Source organism: Pagrus major, chromosome 7 (assembly GCF_040436345.1).
Source record: "Pagrus major chromosome 7, Pma_NU_1.0".
NCBI classification, from domain to species: domain Eukaryota; kingdom Metazoa; phylum Chordata; class Actinopteri; order Spariformes; family Sparidae; genus Pagrus; species Pagrus major.
Genome location: NC_133221.1, coordinates 537220 through 539719, shown reverse-complemented (window position 1 = coordinate 539719; position 2500 = coordinate 537220). Strand labels below are relative to the sequence as shown.

At 49.5% G+C, this 2500-nt stretch overlaps 2 protein-coding genes across 2 annotated transcripts in view; both read left to right on the top strand.

Annotated features, from left to right (window-relative positions):
* cacna1fb (calcium channel, voltage-dependent, L type, alpha 1F subunit) overlaps positions 1-1411 on the top strand; it is a 44761-nt gene extending 43350 nt beyond the window's left edge. The window contains exons 39-40 of the mRNA XM_073469935.1: positions 28-247; positions 1143-1411. Of these exons, the coding sequence (XP_073326036.1) occupies positions 28-247; positions 1143-1332 (410 nt within the window). The 3' untranslated portion in view covers positions 1333-1411. The remainder of the gene's footprint in view (positions 1-27; positions 248-1142) is intronic.
* The window catches only part of LOC140999266 (voltage-dependent L-type calcium channel subunit alpha-1D-like), a 3701-nt gene continuing 2562 nt past the window's right edge, over positions 1362-2500 (top strand). Inside the window, exon 1 of the mRNA XM_073469589.1 lies at positions 1362-1457. Coding sequence (XP_073325690.1) covers positions 1362-1457 — 96 coding nt within the window. The remainder of the gene's footprint in view (positions 1458-2500) is intronic.

Here is a 2500-nt window from a genome sequence, read left to right as displayed (position 1 = left end):
GGACCGACCCGTCTCGTCTGCCTGCAGGTCCTGGCGGTGTTGTCGGGGACGGCGGTGTGTCTAACGGAGGTCTGATCCACCGGGTCGGCTCCCTCACCAAGATGCCGAACGGCAGCGAGCATGACGAACACCTTCGCCACGGAGACATGAGGTCATCTGTCAATCATCACCATCCTCGCCGCTCGTCAGTGAAGAACGGCGTGCTGGACCACGCCCACAAGAGGCCGTCATACTACAAACACGGAAGGTACGCAGTCGACCTGCAGAGCTCGAACAGTCGTGTGTGACTCGAGACGACACCGAGAAGCTCCTGATGTTTTTATTCTACAAACTGTTTTTTTGTGATTTTGAATCAAAAAAGTACATTTTTGCAGAAACATGTAAAATATAACATGAAGTCAATGATTCGTAACATTTAACCAGAAGTCTCGTTTACAAACTGATGTTATTTAGTACAAAGAGAACAACAACCCGGGACGATGTTCACCTTACAGAACTGTTCTGGTTGTTACCAGAATCAGAACATTACTCAGAAACAGTTCAGTTTATCAACAATGATGTTTTCACACTCTTCATTCATCCACCAGACAGTTATTATATAAAGAACAAAATATTTAATTCCTTTTCACATGGTTTTATCTTCCTGTTATTTTTATTATTAGAAATTACAAAAATCTTCAAAAAGTGAATCCTGAAAGTCCTCCGATCACATGACGTCTGACCCGTTAACAGTCAGTGTGTTTACCACAACTCTTAATTACATGATGATGTTTTTACTTGTAATGTTCAAAGATTCAACCAGACTGACAAACAGTCACTGTTTCAACAAACTGTTAGCTTAGCATAAAACAGAGCAGGGTTCAGTGTCGGTGCACATTAACAAAGCTGCGCTTAAATCCTCACAATGTAAACAGAAGTTTGGTGTAGGCTTAGCAAACTACACTGTCTCCATGACAACTGAGAAACTCTACCTGCTGAAGATCAGTGTGTGTGTGTGTGTGAGAGTGAGTGAGTGAGTGAGTGAGTGAGTGAGTGAGAGAGAGAGAGAGAGAGATTGATGAAGGAGATCTTCAGGCTTGAACAGGCGATGGGGTCTATTGATTGACAGATCTCTCAGCCAATCACAGTCTCTTGTTTGGCAGGAGGGATTCAAGGGACAGATGCTGGAGGAACGGAGACATGGAGACGTACGGAGAGCAGGGTTACTACAGCAGAGAGGAGGACAACGACAGCATCACCTCCAGAGACAGGTACGCAGACAGACAGACAGACAGGTGTGTGTGTGTTCTTCTGTGTATTCATGTGTGTGTGTCCTTGCAGACGTTACCTTGACGAGCCTCCTCTGTACAGAGACCACTACGATGGCCACGCCCCCTACAACAACAGTAGCTATGGCAACGGCTACAACGAGGGCAGAAGGACAACTCGGAGACGACTACTTCCTGCCACACCCACAGGTGAGTCTGTGATGAGGTGAGGAGAGGGTGAGGAGGGATTAGAGAGGGTGAGGAGGGATTAGAGGAAAGGGTGAGGAGATGATGAGGTGAGATTGGAGGAGAGATTAGAGGAGAGGGTGAGGAGGGATTAGAGGAGAGGGTGAGGAGGGATTAGAGGAGAGGGTGAGGAGGGATTAGAGGAAAGGGTGAGGAGGGGGTGAGGAGAGATTAGAGGAAAGGGTGAGGAGATGATGAGGTGAGATTGGAGGAGAGGGTGAGGAGAGATTGGAGGAGAGGGTGAGGAGAGATTGGAGGAGAGGGTGAGGAGAGATTGGAGGAGAGGGTGAGGAGGGATTAGAGGAGAGGGTGAGGAGGGATTAGAGGAAAGGGTGAGGAGAGATTAGAGAGGGTGAGGAGGGATTAGAGGGGAGGGATTGGAGGAGAGGGTGAGGAGGGATTAGAGAGGGTGAGGAGAGATTGGAGGAGAGGGTGAGGAGGGATTAGAGGAGAGGGTGAGGAGAGAGTGAGGAGAGGGTGAGGAGGGATTAGAGGAAAGGGTGAGGAGAGGGTGAGGAGATATTAGAGGAAAGGGTGAGGAGGGATTAGAGGAGAGGGTGAGGAGAGATGAGGTGAGATTGGAGGAGAGGGTGAGGAGAGATTAGAGGAGAGGGTGAGGAGAGATTAGAGAGGGTGAGGAGGGATTAGAGGAAAGGGTGAGGAGAGATTGGAGGAAAGGGTGAGGAGGGATTGGAGGAGAGGGTGAGGAGAGATTGGAGGAGAGGGTGAGGAGAGATTGGAGGAGAGGGTGAGGAGGATTAGAGGAGAGGGTGAGGAGGGATTAGAGGAGAGGGTGGAGGAGGGATTAGAGAGGGTGAGGAGGATTAGAGGAAAGGGTGAGGAGAGATTAGAGAGGGTGAGGAGAGATTAGAGAGGGTGAGGGGATTAGAGGGAGGATTGGAGGAGAGGGTGAGGAGGGATTAGAGAGGGTGAGGAGAGATTGGAGGAGAGGGTGAGGAGAGGGTGAGGAGGGATTAGAGGAAAGGGTGAGGAGAGGGTGAGGAGAT